At 35.6% G+C, this 17,658-nt stretch overlaps 3 protein-coding genes across 3 annotated transcripts; 1 reads left to right on the top strand and 2 right to left on the bottom strand.

The window, feature by feature from the left end:
* Positions 1-54: 54 nt before the first annotated feature.
* On the bottom strand, positions 55-2,732 carry LOC116129855 (putative dihydroflavonol 4-reductase). The gene is made up of 6 exons (XM_031415580.1): positions 2,576-2,732; positions 2,113-2,425; positions 1,874-2,002; positions 1,627-1,791; positions 785-1,090; positions 55-419 (listed from the first exon to the last, which is right to left on the bottom strand). Exons 2-6 carry the CDS (start codon positions 2,383-2,385, stop codon positions 279-281), a joined length of 1,014 nt encoding a protein of 337 aa, XP_031271440.1. The 5' UTR covers positions 2,386-2,425; positions 2,576-2,732; the 3' UTR covers positions 55-278.
* A 649-nt stretch (positions 2,733-3,381) lies between these two features.
* On the bottom strand, positions 3,382-6,570 carry LOC116129883. Its single transcript, XM_031415613.1, has 7 exons — positions 6,185-6,570; positions 5,829-5,886; positions 5,553-5,633; positions 5,367-5,402; positions 4,996-5,235; positions 4,774-4,915; positions 3,382-4,197 (listed from the first exon to the last, which is right to left on the bottom strand). Exons 1-7 carry the CDS (start codon positions 6,361-6,363, stop codon positions 3,704-3,706), a joined length of 1,230 nt encoding a protein of 409 aa, XP_031271473.1. The 5' UTR covers positions 6,364-6,570; the 3' UTR covers positions 3,382-3,703.
* Positions 6,571-10,300: 3,730 nt separating this feature from the next.
* Positions 10,301-14,436, top strand: LOC116129895. The gene is made up of 7 exons (XM_031415632.1): positions 10,301-10,804; positions 10,899-10,987; positions 11,117-11,252; positions 12,988-13,086; positions 13,237-13,365; positions 13,559-13,821; positions 13,943-14,436. Exons 1-7 carry the CDS (start codon positions 10,636-10,638, stop codon positions 14,051-14,053), a joined length of 996 nt encoding a protein of 331 aa, XP_031271492.1. The 5' UTR covers positions 10,301-10,635; the 3' UTR covers positions 14,054-14,436.
* Positions 14,437-17,658: the final 3,222 nt, after the last annotated feature.

Raw genomic sequence — 17,658 nt, 5'->3', positions numbered from 1 at the left:
AATTAAAACATAAAAGATAAAACTTATAAATTGCCAAATAAAAAGCCACCACCAAAAAGTAATATTTGCGCATCAGTAATCAATAGATAAAATTTAAAGGATCTAAACTTTTCTTTGTACACGACTCAAAGAAATATTATTTATGATACATTAATCCTTTCCTTCCAGTGAGCAACATGGGGATGGCATCAAATTATCAAGACAATGATAACATCTCTGGTTAATCTTGTAGACCGGCGGTAGAACAACATGAAATCGACCAAAGGTTTATTCACCATTCAGTATTTTATGGCGCCTAAGCTCTTCAACCAGGGAAGCATCTCCTCTAGTCCGTCTTTCAAGCTACGAGGGTCATAACCCAACTCTGCTTTAGCCTTCTCACAAGAATACGCCCACTGATGTCTTAAAACATGCACAGTCTGCTCAAAAATAATCACTGTAAGCATACTAAAAATACAACATGTAGAGATAAAATAAAATGTTAATGAAACACACTGATCAGTTACACATAATGAGATCAACACGGCACCATTTTGCACCTCAAACTAAAAAGTTTAGGTGGAAGATGGGAGAGGGGTTGCAGAAATCATTATACTGATTATATGTTATTTAGCGCTACTGCAGTTAATAAAAAAACCATCATCATTTTGAAAGAAAAAGAAATCATAAAAAAATTATGAGCCAATAATTTCTCTCAACGAATTGAATAGTGAATATGATGGTCAACTTAGCACAAAAAAAGTTGCATCTCCAACCAAATAACATGAAGGAACCAGAAACATACTGGGTAACTGATGAGAGGAAGCTTTCCAGTGATTCGAGAAAAGAAAACTGACACCCATCCATAAGCCTCAATCAACCATAGGGGTATGCTAAATCTAGGCCTTTTTGTTCCAGTGATGACAGCAGCCATGTCGAAAACATGCATGAATGATGCGTTTTCTCCTGTTAGTAGATATCTTTCTCCAGGTCTACCTTTGTCCATTGCTGCAATTTGACCTTCTACAACATCATCAACATGGCAGAAGGAAAATTTATCCTTTCCGTAGCCTATGTAGCCAGGTAAGCGTCCATTAAAACGTTCAATCATCTGAAAGGACAAGGCGTTAAAATCACATCAAGAATATGAATTCTGTAGAGGCTAACAAAACAGGTGGTACAGATACAGACTAGGTAAAATGGAGGGATATCATGAAATGATAATCCCCATCATGAATAATAATACCATCCTACTCTGTTCCAAGAGGTAGAAAAAATTTACAGAACAAGCAAAAAGGACGAAAAAAACATGGATCACCATATAATTTTCAGATTAACTGTAACAGCCATTATTATAAATAAATCAAAAGCTCATGCTCTATGATTCCTGGAACTTGATAATTTTCCTTATTCAAAGAAGTTTTGATAGGGTAGATCAAAAGAATCCTTTAAGTTCCAGAATAAGGGATCTTCAGAAGCCCTTGAAATTCATATCATACATTCAAGTAACAATTTCTTTTAAAGAAATAAACTAGCTGCGCCACACATGTTGGCACAAGAACAAGATAAATTGTCGATTAGAGCTAACAAATGCAGCTTCGAAATCAAAGAACACATGAAGAAACGTTAAAGAAAGAAAAATCTTACCAATTGGGCAACCATGTTACCCGCGGTGAGCTTACCCGAACCATAGATAACACCTGGATAAACCAGGACTATTGGTAACCCCTCTGCTGCAGCTTGCAAAGCTATCTTATCAGCATCAGCCTTAGACCTCTCATACTCCGTACAGAAATACTTTCCCGGATGAATCTGCCATTGAATAACATTTAGCATCATCAATCACGTCAAATCAATTAATTCATCAGTCAATTACTATGTTAAATGCTTGTACTTGATTCTCATCGGCAACATATCCATCCGTTGATCCAAGAGCAAAGAACGACGAAGTGTAGATAATCTTTTCGATCGTTTTGGTCTCCTTAGCCGCTTGCACTATGTTCTTCAATCCTCCTACGTTAACCTAATACGATAACAATATCAACAATAATAACGTTTCCCATGCTTCAATTCAATTAATTGTATGTAGAAATCCGTGTTCGAATATGGTAGTTAAGGGTCAGCTCATCTTACAGAGAAGAATTTAGAAGGATCGGGAAGCCAAGGCTCGACAACGGCGGCCACGTGGAAGATGACTTGGCAACCGGAGCAAGCATCCAGAAGTGACCGGTAGTCGGTGACATCACCATAGGCAAACTCGAAAGATCCGTCTCCTATGGGCGACGGAAGGCCAGAGATGTCGCTGGTGCGGCGCACCAAGGCTCGCACTGAGTGGCCTAGACTGAGAAGTCTGTGGCACAGTCTTCCCCCCAAATAACCGGACCCGCCAGTCAGCAGTATCTTCATAGTCAAGGATTTATGGGTCTATGCCAAGATTTCTGTACCACTAAAATGGTGAAATGTTTTGGATTAAAAGGTATACATAAAATTAAGAAATCATATTGATATTAAATCAATACTATTATGAATATTTATTTTGTTAACATAAATAATGAGTTGACAATAGAAGAATAAAGATGAAGATAGAATGACTTACTTTGCACATGTTCAATCAAATTAAATAATGGTAATGGGTATAAATTAGAGAAGAAATCAGCGGAAATCATGAATAGATAATGCCTCGCAAAATAAGGAATGTAATAACTCCCTTATTAATTGCTGGATAATCATTGACACGCAAGACTCTTTTAAGCACCTACCTTCGTATTATTTTTAACTAAAATCCTATACGTAGCTTTTGTGTCCCTTCATGGATATTTCACACTAACAAATCCTAAACTCAAATTTTTAATCACTCTCAATTAACAAGAAGAAAATTCATATATGGACTAATGGAAGTGGTAGCAACCATAGTGGCATGCCAAATTGTGGCTAACTGCGCAACCCGAAATCGTAGTTGATTATGATCAATAGGCTCAACTACAGTGATATACTGAACAACAGGTACAACGCTTAGATCATGGTCGGGTCACGACTAGATCAAGATGGTCATGGTTGATGGTTGAGGTAACGCCTTATTTCAATATTTTCTACCATATACGTTGTTTTTTATTCACTTAGTTATTATTATTGCTATTAGTACGTATTTTTTATTTTACTAATAAAAACAAATGAGTATATTTTGTATAAGGGTATTATTTCTTATTACTATGATTTTTGTAAAGTAGTAGTTTTAGCAGTTTTACTAACGTTTACTTTGGAGATATCAGTGACCGTGTATATTTCACGGCCACGGTCCAAGTCAAGCGAATGTTTTAAACTTTTAATTTCTCATGAATATATAGCAAGAGTATAACAATTTAACTTAACATTTGGTGGTGTCCGTCTCCATGGTTTTTTCCCTCTTGCAAATTACTGGATTTACATTCTAACTTCCACTTGTTTCCGTGACAATGATCTCCAACCCATCCTGTATCAAGTCAGAGCTTTTCAACTAAAGACTGTACATTCAGTTAGAATAGAGGCCCAAGCCATCGTAGTGTTCATATTGTCCTACAGAAACACCACATCAGAATGACCACCACTTTTCAAATGCCCATGTCTTCATTTTTATTCTCAGGAAATTCATGTTGCTGGGGGCTAGGATCACTCAGCATTGCTGCTAAGTGACATACAATATATGGATTCTGCCCATTTATCTCTGCCATAACTTGTCAGTGAAACATTATAATCTAGAGCGACGTATACATTTGATCGGATTAAACGGGGCATGCCTCCTTGTAGAAGCATATGGGCGTCCATTCAAGGAATCCGATGACCTTATATCCCAGCCTTCAACGTTTTTGGGAACACAAACATCAAAAAGAATTTGACCAAGAACTCCATGAGCATTAATGCTTGGTCGATTTGGCAGATGAATTAACCCCTCCTTGCGTTCATCTGGCACGGACCCAACATCTCTACCGTCATAATACTCCATTGAGCTGGGCATGAGGAAATGGTCAGTTGGCACAAGAGAAGTTCCCGGAAAACTTTGGGTTGGGCTGAGTGCTGCTTTCCTCAGGTTGTATATGGGATTTGACATCTCATTGTGTGTTCCCTCCAGGCCCATTCTTTCTCCTTCAAGTCTTTGAATCCGTTGGGAATAAACTGCAGCTGCCTTACCAAGGAGCTCAGTCACAGCAGCCTTATAGTCAATTGGATAATGCCGATAATGGCCTGTTACAAATAGTGGTATTAAATTAAATGAACAAGACTGAAATATATGGATGACATAATCTGCAGGAATATTTCTAAACAAAACTAGACATCAACAATCTAGGATAGACATAAGACAATGACTACAATTAAGCCTATCATTAAGTCAAGACTACATATATACGCCATAGCCATTTTATACACACTCGTTACAAAATCCCAAACTAAATAAAATGTTTTTTTAAAGTTTTCTATACACAAAACAGGCATCCCCTCCATAAAATTGGTTTGTTCAGGCACTAAAACAAATAAAGAAAAACTTTAACACAATTAGTATATTCTCCAGGAATCGCCAATATATCAATGGCCTAGGAAAGGTGTATTCACAATTTTTTTTTTCTGAAATGTAAACATCAAGGACAGAACATAATACTCTGAAAGTGTAAACCCTCAGCAAACAGCATTACATATAACCCTCCATTTGGTTTCAATAATATAACCTCACAATCAAAGCACCCCAAAAGAAGTTTCAGCAGGAGATATCACACACGCCATGATCATCATCAAACGTGATGGAAAAAAAGTTTAGAAACACACCTACATGAGAAGAGTCAATCCATTTCACAAGTTTTACATCTCCCCCAAGTTCTCGTATTCGTTGAGCGAAATTATGGATAACTTGGTAAGGAGCAAGATCATCATTTTCTGAGCACAAAATGAGATATGGAGCGCCCATTCTCTGCATAAGAATGATAATGAATAAAATAGAAGAGAGGGAAGAGAAAGCTTTTGATAGCAAGTAATCTGTTATCTACTTACAACAGAAGAGTATAGAGTCTGCCAATATTCAGCTCGATGAGATTCAAACCTATTAAGGAAGAGGGAATCAAGCCCAGAAGCAATACCATTTGCTATCCACGAGACTAATCTTGGTGGATGAGACATATTGAGAACGGTCGGGTGAACAATAAATCGAGCACCCATGTCACTAGTAAAATCCACTGGACTAGAATCATAGATATAGCCCGACAAACAGTCCCTAACCAGTTGGTGGTCGTCCTTCACCACAAAAATACAGGAGGAAAGAAAATAAATTTAAAATAATAAAAAAAAGAGTAAATCCACCTATGAAGAATATAAAAACTATCTAGCAATAACAAATTTAAGAGAGAAAAAAATTAATAACATACTGGATTCACTTTTGCTTCACATATACCCTCGATTATCTGCAAAAGAGGAAAAAAGAATTAACTTCATAGCTACACCAAAGATGTTTAAAGCATAATGCACAGGTTTGCCCTATGCAAAGACAACAAAGAAAACCAATTTCACATCCAAGCACAGCAATGTGATCCCAAAACTTTGGAAATGATTACCTGGAGAACCTTATACATGCAGGATTTTGGACCACCAGAAAAAGATGCAAAGACAACAGGGCATGGTCCAACCTTTAGTTCCTGCTTGCCACAAAATAAAACAAATAGAGATTAAATAGCCCATTAAATGTATGAACCTATTGAAGAAATTTCAAGCTAGAGAAGTAATAAAGATTAATTTTTACAAAGTTTCAACCAAAATGAAAAATACCAATTAAGTTAATCAATTATTAAAATTTCACATATCACAGCTCGGAGAAAAATAATAGCACTTACCTCAACAAGTTCTTTGAGAAGGTCAAATGCTAGTGCTTCAGCCTTCTCAGGAAAGAACCTGCATATAATTCAGTCATTAAACTCCATTACAATATTATTTTGTCATATGTGCATAAAAGAGAGCTAATCCCACGCACGCCATAGTTCAAGATGCACTGACCAAACCAATAAAACATGACAGCTAGATAATAAGAAGTAAATTACCCAATCAACACAAATATCAATACGCACATATCGAAATAAAAACTACAATCCTAACAATCCATCATGATCACGAAGAGTTAAGCAATCAAAAAACACCAAAAAAAGATAACCACAAACACTTAATTCGGATCTAATAGCGAAATTGAACTTACATATTGAGAAATTGAGAATGGCAAACAAGTGAATTCCATCCCAAAGATGAATAGAGCTGGACATAGCGATCCAGGTGTCTCTCTTCACTCGACATCCAAGCAAACACCACCACTATCCCTTCTCTTTTCCCTCCATTTTCCTTCCTTGCCCAGTAATACCTACCTCCAAATCCCCACATTTTTCTTCCTCCCTCCTAACAATTTCGATTCCTCCTCTTCACAGCTTCAATGCTTGATGCTTTAAGATGATTTATTTTCTCCAAAAACACAATTCGATTCAACCTATTCTATGGACGAGATTTTAAAGATATCATAAGGTTCCGGTTGGTTTTTCTGTCTGTCTGACGATTTTTTTGTTTTTGTTCTGTTTTTTAAGTTTTTATATCCGAGTGTAGATAGAAGTGAAAACTTGGTCGTCAGACAAAATGTAAACGAGATATTTTGGATCTTTACAATAACCCTAATGAATATGCCACGTTTCCTGTTGAGGTACAAAAGTAACCTCAAGAAATTTCTTTTAATGACAAAAATACCCCTTTTCGTGTCCTGTCATAGTCTTATTGGTTAAAATAAATATCCACTTAAATGCGATGACGGAAGATTAAGATTGCGTGAAGTCAATGTGAAGCGGCCGGTTGCAGGATAATTTCACAGTTGTAGTTTTGTAATTTTATCTGAAATTCAAACATTTAAGTTGCAAAATAGTTGCCGTGATGCTGTAAGAATAAAAGGGGTCTATCCAATATCTGACCTGGCAGGGTATGGTTAATTGACGTAACGAAACATAACTATTATAAGTGGAATCATGTATGTACCTTATTAATTAACTATTTTATGTCATATTATAAGCACCAAAATAACTTTACATTAAAATTTGTGCACATAGCCAAATGAGGCATCCCCTTGTCTGTGTGTATTGAACATCCCAATGCTACATGAAAAGAAGCGAATGCATTAAATTACTAGGAATACGAAGACATTACTCTGAGAATATAAGGCTGCGTTTTGGTTCACATATTTTAAAAAGTTTTCTAAAAAAAGTTAACCTTATTTCACCTATTTTTTAAATTGTTTTTTAAATTATTCAATTTTCGTTAATTCCTTAAATTTTTTAATTTAATTAAACAATCCCTAAAAAATACTTTAAAAATTAATAAAAATACCCCAATAACCTAAATTTACTAGATTCTGACCATCACTGTCAGAAGCTAGCCGAAATCTGGTGCAATGGTGTACTATCGGCTGAATCTAGTCGGTAGTGCACCGATTTAGTCTTTTTCGATCAAATCTATGTTGGATCTAGTTGGAAAATACCAGATCTACGGTTGGCCATAAACAGTCGTCAACTACGGCCAAGATATGGTCATCGTCGTTGACCATCAACGACGACCGTATCTTTGACCGTCGTTGACGACCAAATACGACCAGATCTGGCCAGAAAAGGTCATATCGGCGTATGACCGGTAAGATCGAGCCGATCATACGCCGATAAGGCAACTCTGGCTACCCTCCGGCGGTGGTGATCGGTTGTCCATATTTTTTAGTGGATTGAGAGTGTTTTTGTTAATTTTGAATATTTTATTATAGGGGTGTTTAGCAAATAAATAAACATAAGGGTATTTATGTTAATTTTCAAAATTCTATACCGTAATACCCACCTAATTTAACTTTTTTTTAAATATTATTCTAAAAACTACCCAATAATAAACCAAATGGAACCTAATGGAACCTAACACTCCCCCATACGACAATGAAGTGAAAGTTTTCCTTGTCCACTAGATTCTCCCAACAAGTGGAGTCCAAGCTTTAATTATTTGCTATATTTAAACATACACTTAAATTGCTTATTTATTAGTTAATGATTAATGAATTATTATCCATATTTTCAGTTATCCCAATTTTGTTTTTTTATCGAGTATGTCTAGGTCAGCTTACCCATACCTTGTCACAGCCCCGTCTTACCAGAGGTACGACTGGGTGAAGTTCACAAAGCACCAACCCACTCTTCGTGACTCACAAGGTACTAGCCCCTCCCCCCCCCCCCCCCCCCACTAATGGGATTGGTCTTGGGTTCGAATGGTGGGGGAGGGAATAAATCCTTTAAGGGGGGTACAGTACCTGTGAGTCACGAAGAGTGGGTTGGTGCTTTGTGAACTCCACCCGGCCGTGCCTCCGGTAAGACGGGACCGTGAACACCTCAACTAATTTTCTGAGATCCTATAACTATCGATCGAATAAGAACTTAACAACTATCTCTATTAGTGATCGAGGAGAAACTCAAACTTAAAACCTTTCTGAGATACAGTACCTTGGAGTCACGAAGAGTGGGTTGGTGCTTTGTGAACTCCACCGGCCGGCGTGCCTCAGGAAGACGGGCCGTGACACACCTCAACTAATTTTCTGAGATCCTGTAACTATCGATCGAATAGAACTTTAATAACTATCTCTATAGTGATCGAGGAGAGACTCAAACTTAAAACCTTTGAGTAATACTCAGGAGTCTCTATCGAATCACTCAACCATCACAAGTAGTTACCATAAACCTAAATTTGAAGTAAATATTTTCCTTTTGAGATTAAAAAAAAAAAATCCAACTTAATAACTAAGAATGAATTATTTGATTGGAATACGTTAATCTGTAGTATAAAAGCATATGTTAATATTTGTTATCCATCATTTAAAAAAATTAAAATAACTTATTAATAAAAAAAAAACTAAATGTTCTTAAATAGTTAACTTGCCATTTTTCTTGGATCACTTAACTCGTCATTTAAGGTGTATAATTAGATTGAAAAAACAAATAAATGAAACTATTTTTAAGATTCAATTATATTAATAGGATTTTTAATTAAGAAATAATAATATTCATTTTGATATATTTTTAAGTGAAAAACACAATGCAATTTTCAAACTTGCCTATTCCTTGAGATTGAGGTTGCCATTGAATAAATTCTTTTATATTTTATTTAGTCAAAACATTAACGGAGAGAAATCATAAAATTCAGTAATAATAATAATTAATCAATCAAAATAAAATTTAATAATAAATATTTTGATATAGTCACACTCAGGATATAGTAGAAATTTCAATTAGCAGAGAAATGAAATAAAAGAGTTAACCACTTTTTCCCAACTAAAAAATGGCTTAAAAACACTTTCTCACATTTAACTTTTAAAATACCACTTTCTCACCAAAAATAATAATAATAATAAAAAAAATAAAAAAAAATTATGTTAACAGTTTCCTTTAAATACAATAATTTTGATTGCAAAGACAGAAATACCCCACAAAATTTCAATCCCTAATCGCCGACCACAACAAATCAAACTTTCACGCACAATTTTAGTCAACTCTGACCACCATAATTTGACTTTCTACCACCAAACGAATCACTGACAATCCCTCTTCAATAGCCCTAACAATATGGATTGTGATATCTCTCCAATCGTCGGCGACCATGGTTTAGTTCTTTTGTTGAAAGGTTGACGTCCGATGAACTGTGAAAAACCAAGGTTTAGGATAATGGGGCTTTTAGAGAGGAGGTGTCGCTAATGCTACAGGTGGCTTCAAGTGGAATTTTTGCCAAGCAAATCGGCTAGAATCTGACCTAGAAGCTCAACGGTTGCGTGAACAAAAATCTAGCAGTGATCGACAATTAGTGTGCTTAGTGTGGTGAGAAAGTGAGGGGTTTTTGTGAGTGAATGATGGGGAAGCTTAGGGTGGAGTCAACGCTGATCAACGATACCGAAAATCATGTTGAATCTCCTAAACGATCTAAACCGACGATTAGGGTTTGAGAAGATATCCGGTCAAAACGGCAATATGACCATTCTATCATTCCTTTTAACTGGTTTTTGACCATCTTGCTATTTTTTTCAAAAAAAAATATTAACATATTTATATTTTGGATGATAAAGTAGTATTTTAAAAACTTGAGATTGGAAAGTGCCATCCAACCATTTTTTAGGTGAAAAAAAGTCCCTGAAATAAAACTATAAAAGTAATAATCGTGTCACCCCAGCGCATGTTAGCATAAAGTCGATGAGGGGAAGACAAATGATTTATTTTAGAGAGAAATGGAAAAAAAAAAAAAATTGTTAATCCCACAACCACCACTAATCACGGAGAGTAATCATCATTCATGAATAGCCGAACCACCTAATTACCTCCACAACAGACCGTATTATTGTTAAACTGGATCGTCATTAAAACAGTAGTTTAGTTTTAACTCAACGTTACTTAAAAGCTTTATTTTTTCCTTGTTGATTTTAGTTCCCCAGGCCACAAAAAGCCCAAATTAGCAACCACAGACGAACTCGTGCGGCGTGTTTAAAACACAATCAATTATTGATTCATGCGATAGATCTGTAGAAGACACGAAAGATTTTTGATTCGACAGAGAAGAGAGAGAAGGGATATGGTGTGATGAAGTTTAAGGAAGCGGAAAGAGATGGCGAGAGGAGAGTGGGGTCCGTGGGGATATCAAGGGAGGGGTAAATGGTGTTGTTCTTATAAGAAAACCACTCTTATTGTTTGTTCTATCAACATTGTTATCGCTCTCTACGTTCTTCGCTCAATCTACGGTTCTATTTATGTTTTTTCCAACAATGATTTAAATGGTATGGTTGTATATTTGTTTCCTTATTCTAAAGCTGAATGCTCGTTTAACGAAGGTATTTATTTGCTAATCTATTGTGTTTGTATTGCCTACAGTTGTAAAGTACACCCCAGATCAGATTAGGAAAATGGAAGAATCAATACGGATTCGAAGAGCTAATGAACCAATAGAGCTTGTTAAATTGGTAAAACCTTATATTAGATTTAGATAATTTATTGTTTCTTACCATGCATTTTTTATTTTATTTTTATTGGTTCCTATTATTATATATTCTGGGATTACCTAATGGAAATGCTGTTGCTGTGGGCACTAGTTAAAGGAATCAAAGCAAGACTTTTCAGAAGAATCAATGGTTGAATTGCCGCGGCCTGTTAAGGAGAGGATGACTGATGAGATCCTGCGGAGGTTGCGAAGCTTGAATGCAACGGGAGATGAAGATGCACAAAGAGGTAGGTCCAGCAAAATCTTGTGTAATTTTTTTTTTTTTTCTGAGTTATTTGCCATTGTCACATTGTTATTATCTGTAATATATTTTATTCTTGTTGGTTGTATTTCAATGAGCATATTTCATGTCCTTTTGGGAGTAAGTGCTCCGTAAAAGTAGGCACTGTGATGCAAGGTTAATAAATATTAAGTGATGTATTTATAGATGTGGAAGGTGGAAAACTTGAAATTTCTTAAATATTTAAATATTTAGTTATTGATAGTATTGTTATCTTAAAGGATTCACAACATGGTGATTGGGTGAAGTAATATGGTACCAACACTTTATGCTGGGGCAAACATGAGTTTCACTTTGTGATCATGTAAAACAGATAACAAGAGGGCTCCTAGTGTGATCATAATTTGTTTCTTATAAATTAATGAATTTATTATTTATTTTTTAGAAATTGAGCTTCATCGGAAACATATTAATCAAAATGAATGGAGAGCTCTCTGATAATATGAGACACATCTATTCAGATGACTGTCTCCGATTGCCACTTTAATCTATTGTATAGGGGATGTTCTTAAAATAAATAGGTATATGACATAAGTCTAATAGTTAACTTCTTAGAGTAACAGGCTTCTGAGAGCGGTATTAGGGCAGGGAGACACTTTTTCAATTATTGAAAAATTCATAATAAATTCACAATGGTCCCTGCATGAGGTGCCAAATATGAGTGGGCATTGTTTCAAACTGAAATAGTGTTGTAACCAATAACTGTTATTTAACAGTTTGGGCCAAATACGTTTTCTGAGTTTCTATTGCCTGAGTCACATATGCTTCTTTTTCAGAACACCATAAGCGATTAATTGGTGGTTCATTTTGGAATAAATTTTTCGATCAACCTTACCTATTGCCTCCAGCATTAAAGTTAACAATTTAACATGGTATGTATCCATTTATCACTGCTCTCTTCTCCCATCCTAATCCACCTCTGTTGTGTCTACCATGTTGCCCTTGTCACTGTCACCATAGCCACAGTCACAGCCACTGTGCTTGCTTACATTTCTTTTCCAATACGGTATATCAGCCATACCTGTCAGTTGGTTTTTCATCAATATGAGGGCACTCTTTTAATTGCACCATGCATCCAAGCCTTAAACTGACTTTTAATTCCACTTGCACAACATTCTAATGATCGTTATGGATCTAGTTTGGCTGTATCGGTTGAATTCCTGAATGGTGCTTTAGATTTTTCTAATACAAGGAGCAGCACACTTCTTACATGTGTCAACTGCTGTAACCAATTTGGAAACCTTGTTTCTTGTCACACAAATTAGAGTTATATGTTGTTATAGTTATGACTTTTTCCATGTCTCTCTTCCCATTTGCAATTACCGCCAATGAGACACATTAGTGTTTGCTTGGTTTGAAGCTGCATTGTTGCTTTTATTAACATTTCAAAGAGCTGGAATTGCACATATCTGAAACTGTATGTTGATAAATTATTCATAAGTGTTTTGGCCATAGTGTCTTCACAAGCACTGTAAACATTGCTTGGGGAGCAGGTGATATGTCTGCTAGTCTGAGAAGCCTATAGGGGCTTGATAATGTGGATGATTGAATTTTTTGAAAATATGCGATGGGCTCAAGGTTATTTTTTCCAAATTTGGAATTGTCAGGATACTTATGATTGTATTTATCTGTTGCGGCCTGCTTGCTACTCATCTTGTTGGCATTTTTCTTATAAATAACAGAAGCAGTTGAAAGCTGGCGCAAAGAAAAACTAGAAGAAGCCAAACAGTTGAGTGTTGGAAGACAGGGAATGAATTCAACTATTTTGCAAGAGGAAGCTAGTATGACCTATTCTCTCAGAGTCTTATATCAGCTTTTAGTTGAATTAAAATTTACTTTTCGTGAAATATTTGTAAAGATAAACGAGTATATGTAAAAGGAGCGTTTTTGAAAGAACCTTGTTTGTACGTTTCTGACTAACTGTTTTGTAGGAATGCTAGTAAGAGTCTTGGAGTCTGATTGGGATGCACTCTCAGAAGAAATTGGCCTTTGGATACCCTCTGAAATCACTCACCAAGAACATGATGATAAACCTGAGGAAGCAGAAGAAGAAGAGCTTGGTAAGTAATTGATATCTCTGTTTGTCAAATTCACCCCTTGTCCATTTTAAGAACTGAAGCAAGTTTTAAGATTTAAAATTTTTAATCTCACTAGCTGCCTCTGTATGCCCCCTCACGTTCCATTTTTTTGGAAAGCAAAAGAGCATGGTAAGATTTGTCTTCTACTCATTAAGGTGTACTTATTCCTCTGCAGAGGATGAAATTTTGCCTGGCAGACCAGTTCCACCTGAGTGTAATGCTCAACTTCATACAGATTATGATGGTACAGCTGTCAGATGGGGTCTTACGCACCACAAAGAGAGTGCAGCTGACTGCTGTCAAGCTTGCTTAGAACAGGCAAAGCGTGCAAAGCCAGGTCAAATGAAATGCAATATATGGGTTTATTGCCCAGCTGAGACAGGTTGCCATTCCCCGGATATCTATGAACATAAAAATCAGGAGTGCTGGCTGAAATATGTAAGCATCATTTTATGCTTATTTGCTCTATTATTTATGTCAGCTTTTTGTGAAGTTATAATGTAATGCTACTTATTGAATTTGTAGTCTAATATTCATATTCTCACTGACCATGATGCAGGCAGAGAAGCCCAAATTAAACTTTAAGGACAAGTATTCTGAATCATATAGAAATTCTCACCCAACTGCACCTTTGTTTGTTCCTTGGGTGTCTGGAGTCGTTAGTGTGTGATTGGATTTTGCGAAAAGAGTGAGTGGTCAATCAAGAAGTATGTTGACCTGCAACCTCATTCCGTTTTAGGGATAGTCATCAAGTTACACACTCCTTGAAATCCTACAAAATTCATCTTGTAACAACAATCAACTGAAATCCATGTCTCATACTCTGAATTTAGACTTTTGTTTATTGTTCTCTAGGTTTGTTTTGGGAAAGGAAAGGGATAGGGAGTGTGATACTGTGATTCCATGACTATATATAACTCTATTTTTTTGTAATACGGAATGTAATTTAATGGTCTTGGCAAAGATGATTCTAAATTGGAACATCTAATGCCAGAGCAAGGTGACATTCTAATGCCTATTTACCTTCTTGCTACTGTTTTTTGTTTTATTTTATTCGTTTTGCTCGTCTCCAGATGTACATTAACGTCATTGAACAAAATCTTTTGAAGGTTGGAAACCCCCAGCCAATGATGTCTAATTTTATGGCCACGGTGATCTAATTTTTTTCTCTTATCAACGGTTACTTTGAAGTAAATTCTGCTTAGTGATCACATAATTTTCTGTTCTATTATTTTACATATATTTGGTTCATGTATATTTTTAGCCCTTTTTTGTTGGGTTATTTTATTATGGGTAACTTTTGAAATGATAACTTAAAATTACGTATATTTTTCTTTTTCACTCTCATTAATTCATGAGCATTTTTGGCTCCTATTGCACTTTCATTGATTTAAATATGAGTAATACTACACTTTCAAAAAAAATTTACAAAATTTTTTATACAAAGTGATATAACAAAAAATGAATAAAAGAGTGAATATAATGAATTTAATTTTTGTTTCAGTTTTTTATTCATTTTTTGTCACCTTCATCTGTATAAAATCTTTATAAGGTTTTTTTTTGTAAGTATAGTGTTGTTGTTTAAATATTATTATAATTTTATGTTAAAATAATTATAATATACATAGTACAATCAAGTTTTCAAAAATTTTAATTATATACAAACTCATAATGGATTTCATTAATACTTTTTCTTGTGCAATTAATGCAATAACATTTCCTTTTAGTATATTCTGAACACCCGCGGCCATATGTCTTTTAAAAAAAAAAAAAAAAAAAAGCTGAAAGACATTTTCTCACCCAAAGTTTGCCCTAACAATAATTTATTATCCAAAAAATTTGGAAATAAAAATTACCTTCTTTTCATGAAAATCTTTAATAAAATCCATAAAATCTTTTAATAAAATCCGTTAAATGACATTGTAAAAACAAAAATACCTACATGGATTACTAGACCTTAGAGATGCTGTCAGAAAATCATGGAGTTTATGCATGTGGGAAACTATGATAGCCGACCTAAGCGAAACCAATCAATACAACGATCGGTCGAAATGATGGTCAAGACCCTCCTTTTATCCCACACACACGTACACCCACACAGATTCTAACATCATCTAAAAGGGCAAGTGAATATTAAACAACCACGTAAATAGAGAACATGAAGATAAATAAAGAACATGTACATAAATGAAGAACAAGAACATAAATGAAAACATAAATATTAAACATGTAAAAGAACATAAATTAAAACATATATGGGATCTTTTGCTATCTATAACATTTTCAGAGTATTACAACACCCTTGAGGTTGAGAGAAAGTTAGAAGTATGAAAGAAACATGGAAGAATGTAAGTGAAGATGTGTAGAGAAAGTATGGAAGTGTAGAAAAAATATGGAAAAGAAGAGTGAGAGAAATAAACAAAAGTGTTTGCAAAGTTTTACAACAAAGTTCCTCCTCCTCCCGAGAAGGGAAAAGTCTTTATTTATAGATACAAGGATACAACCACTCATAAATGGGTCATTAAATACAAGACTAACCTTTTTGACAGAGCCTCACCGCTTATAGATTCCAATTTCTGTGTGTGCGGAGGATTACCTCCCCTCGGATATTGGCTCCTTTAAGTTTTGGTTATGTTTTATTTCACTGTTTATTCCGTTATGTTTAAATGTAATTTTTGGGTCTTGCGCTATCCTTATCATTTGAGGTGATATTATACATCCAAGAGGTTGAACTTAAACACATGGAATCCTCTTCAGCTTTATCTACTTTTATTGTTCCCATAAATACTAGCTTATCTAAATCCTCTTCTAAAATAGATAGTTTGTATGAAATATCTTATATCCCAGAAAATCAAAAAAATCCAAGACACTATCCCTCATATTGTAAATCCTTATACAGCCTTTTCCAAGTCCTCGTCTTCTTTGTCTAAAACCTTTAAAACTCTAGTCTGTCCTTCTAGAAAGCCAGTCAAAGAGTATGTCCAGACTAGTACTTTTGACAAGTGTCAAATTCCAGCCACATCCCAAGCACAATATGTTACTTTGGAAATCCCTCAAGAATCCATTACTCAATGGATCCGGGAAGGATACTCTCATGTGCACTTTGGCGCTATCCGGCTCGCTCTCTCTTATCATGGCAGAAAAGGACTCCCAGTCTCTGTTCGAATTGCTTTATTGGACACTAGATTTGTCCAATATCAACATGCTTGTATAGGGACAACACATACAACTTTGAATGCTGGGACAGTCATTATGACATTGTTTCCTAATTTCAACATGTCCCTCTCTAATGTTCATTGCTCTAAGGCTCTTAAAGTTCAATTACAGATCGTTGGTGCAGATTTAAATCCAGGAAGTATTGCAGCTACTTTGCATTATCAAATGGTTTGGCAAATCCAAGACCATGCTCTTGATCTCGCTATCCCTACAACTACTGATGCACTGCTCCTTACTGTTGACTCTCAGAATACTCCTCACTGCATCAATATTTCCCGGCAAATTTCTATAAATGATTTGATTAAACTCCAGTGGTTTCTACATAATCTACCATGCATGATAACAGTGACGGAACAACAACTATCAGATTTAAGTCTCCAGCAACTCCCAGTGCTCCACCTTTGAGTTTTAGACAAATTCAATTCATGATTACTCCGGTCATGCCCACTGCTGTAGTACGGGAACCTGGACTTTCCATTCATTCTTTTCAACAATCTGGTGCTCTTGTCTATCATCAATATGATCCAGTCACTGGTCACACTCCATTTGATCTTGACTGCCAATGCTAGGAATGCCGTGATGATCCTATTTGAGAAATTGATGAGCATTATCTTCCAAGACGAAACTATTCCAACCAGAAAAAGAAGAAAGGTCGCTGCAGTCAGACAGATCTTCATTCCTGATTTGAAGAACATGATCCTGAAGTTGGTCTTCTTGGTCAACCGTATGGTAAATTTGACTATTATGTCAAATATTCTCCACCAGCCAGAAAAGATTCACCATCCAGTAATCCCTCATGGGACATCCCTCCGAAACCTCAACCTAAATCACCTTTAAAACTATCCAAACTTACAAAATCACCTTACTTCAAACAGCCTTTACCATGTTATCAACAGTCTCTGCGGTGGATTGCCAAAGAACATAAACCAACCCATTCACCCCTTGCTCATATTCCACCTGTTCAGTCCGTCATGATGATCCAATCCCCTGAGCCCACAAAGACAGGACAACATTCCAATTATGACACAGATTTTCCTTCCCTTCAAGAAACTGCCACTC

The sequence above is a fragment of the Pistacia vera genome, unplaced genomic scaffold (assembly GCF_008641045.1).
Source record: "Pistacia vera cultivar Batoury unplaced genomic scaffold, PisVer_v2 Contig214, whole genome shotgun sequence".
NCBI classification, from domain to species: domain Eukaryota; kingdom Viridiplantae; phylum Streptophyta; class Magnoliopsida; order Sapindales; family Anacardiaceae; genus Pistacia; species Pistacia vera.
This window is presented reverse-complemented; position numbering and strand designations above follow the sequence as displayed.

Bases quoted from the DNA above. Each gene is read 5' to 3' on its own strand.
- LOC116129855 (XM_031415580.1), bottom strand. From the start codon at position 2,385: ATGAAGATACTGCTGACTGGCGGGTCCGGTTATTTGGGGGGAAGACTG. The intron at 1,792-1,873 runs GTACAAGCATTT...ATTCAATGGCAG, and splicing joins ATGTTGCCGATGAGAATCAA to ATTCATCCGGGAAAGTATTT. The intron at 1,091-1,626 runs GTAAGATTTTTC...TTGTCCTTTCAG, and splicing joins GTAACATGGTTGCCCAATTG to ATGATTGAACGTTTTAATGG.
- LOC116129883 (XM_031415613.1), bottom strand. From the start codon at position 6,363: ATGTGGGGATTTGGAGGTAGGTATTACTGGGCAAGGAAGGAAAATGGA. The intron at 5,887-6,184 runs GTAAGTTCAATT...AATTATATGCAG, and splicing joins CATTCTCAATTTCTCAATAT to GTTCTTTCCTGAGAAGGCTG. The intron at 4,198-4,773 runs GTGTGTTTCTAA...TATTTGTAACAG, and splicing joins GATTGACTCTTCTCATGTAG to GCCATTATCGGCATTATCCA.
- LOC116129895 (XM_031415632.1), top strand. From the start codon at position 10,636: ATGGCGAGAGGAGAGTGGGGTCCGTGGGGATATCAAGGGAGGGGTAAA. The intron at 10,988-11,116 runs GTAAAACCTTAT...TGTGGGCACTAG, and splicing joins CAATAGAGCTTGTTAAATTG to TTAAAGGAATCAAAGCAAGA. The intron at 13,822-13,942 runs GTAAGCATCATT...ACCATGATGCAG, and splicing joins AGGAGTGCTGGCTGAAATAT to GCAGAGAAGCCCAAATTAAA.